The sequence below is a fragment of the Octopus bimaculoides genome, chromosome 21 (genome assembly GCF_001194135.2).
Source record: "Octopus bimaculoides isolate UCB-OBI-ISO-001 chromosome 21, ASM119413v2, whole genome shotgun sequence".
NCBI classification, from domain to species: Eukaryota; Metazoa; Mollusca; class Cephalopoda; order Octopoda; family Octopodidae; genus Octopus; species Octopus bimaculoides.
The window spans coordinates 32315994-32317401 of NC_069001.1; the positions used below are offsets into that span (position 1 = coordinate 32315994).

Here is a 1408-nt window from a genome sequence, read left to right on the forward strand (position 1 = left end):
GATATCTGTGGTAAATCATTCTCTACGAATGGTAACTTAAATAGTCACAAGTTTATTCATGCTGAAGAGAGACCATGCCAGTGTGATATCTGTGGTAAATCCTTCCCTTGCATATCGTCCTTAAGTAAACACAGAAGTATTCATACAGGAGAGAGACCATGCCTCTGTCAGATTTGTGGTAAATCCTTCCCAGATAAAAGTAAATTACAAAGACACATATATATTCATACAGGAGAAAAACCCCATTGCTGTAATATTTGTGGAAAATCATTCTCTCAAAAGAATGATTTAAATAAACACATACGAATTCATACAGGTGAAAAACCATATCACTGTGATATCTGTGGTAAATCTTGCTCTCAAAGTAGTGATTTAATTAAACATAAGCGTGTTCATACAGGAGAGAAACCATATCAGTGTGATATCTGTAGCAAGTCATTCTCTGAAGGCAGTGCCTTACATATACATCGACGTATTCATACAGGAGAGACACCATATCACTGTGATATCTGTGGCAAATCATTCTCTCACACATCTCCCCTAATTAAACACAGACATACCCACACAGGGGAGAGACCATACCACTGTGAGATTTGTGGTAAATCATTCCCATATAAAAGTAAATTACAGAGACACATATATGTTCATACAGGAGAAAAACCCGTATGAATTGCTGTAACATCTGTAGTAAATCATTCATTCAAAATGATAACTTAAATAGATACATATGGATTCATACCTGACAAAAACCATATTGCTGTGATATGTGAGGTCAATCATTTTCTGACGGTAGTACCTTAATTAAGCACAAAAATATTCATACAGGAGAAAAACCATATTACTGTGATATCTGTGGTAAATCATTTTCTAAAAGTCATACCTTAACTAAGCATAAACGTATCCATACAGGAGAAAAACCATACCAGTGTGACATCTGTGGCCAGTCATTCTCCAGGAATGGATATTTAGCTAAGCACAAACACATTCATATTGATGAGAAAACATATCACTGTGTTATTTGTGGCAAATCATTCTCTCAAAGTAATGAGTTAGCCAAACACAAACGCACTCATACAGGCGAACAGCCATATCATTGTGCTATCTGTGGGAAATCATTCTCTCAAACTAACGACTTATACAGACACAAACGCACTCATACAGGTGACAGCCAGGTAGACTACTCAAGTTACTGTGTTTTGGCAGGGTTTTTGTGGCTTGATGCCCTTCATAACACCAACCACTCTGCTGTTGCATGTACTTCCAGATGAACTTGCAAGAATTTGGTCAGATGTGGCTGTTATAAAAGACTTACTGAAGGTGCTATGCAGTGGGACCGAATCCAGGGAAACCTGGTTCAGAAGCAAGCTTCTTAAGTAGACAGCTACTCCTGTAAGTATTCCTTATATAT

The 1408-nt window shown here is 37.3% G+C and overlaps 3 protein-coding genes across 3 annotated transcripts in view; 2 read left to right on the top strand and 1 right to left on the bottom strand.

Moving 5' to 3' along the window:
* The window catches only part of LOC106880990 (zinc finger protein 345), a 47668-nt gene that overhangs the window by 45075 nt on the left and 1185 nt on the right, over nucleotides 1-1408 (bottom strand). The window lies entirely within an intron of this gene.
* Nucleotides 1-1408, top strand: part of LOC106880966 (zinc finger protein 431) — an 18884-nt gene that overhangs the window by 14930 nt on the left and 2546 nt on the right. Inside the window, exon 3 of the mRNA XM_052975418.1 lies at nucleotides 875-1172. Within this exon, the coding sequence (XP_052831378.1) occupies nucleotides 875-1172 (298 nt within the window). The remainder of the gene's footprint in view (nucleotides 1-874; nucleotides 1173-1408) is intronic.
* The window catches only part of LOC106882002 (zinc finger protein 91-like), a 12074-nt gene continuing 11347 nt past the window's right edge, over nucleotides 682-1408 (top strand). Inside the window, exon 1 of the mRNA XM_052975419.1 lies at nucleotides 682-1389. The gene's annotated coding sequence lies outside the window, so the exon portion shown is untranslated. The remainder of the gene's footprint in view (nucleotides 1390-1408) is intronic.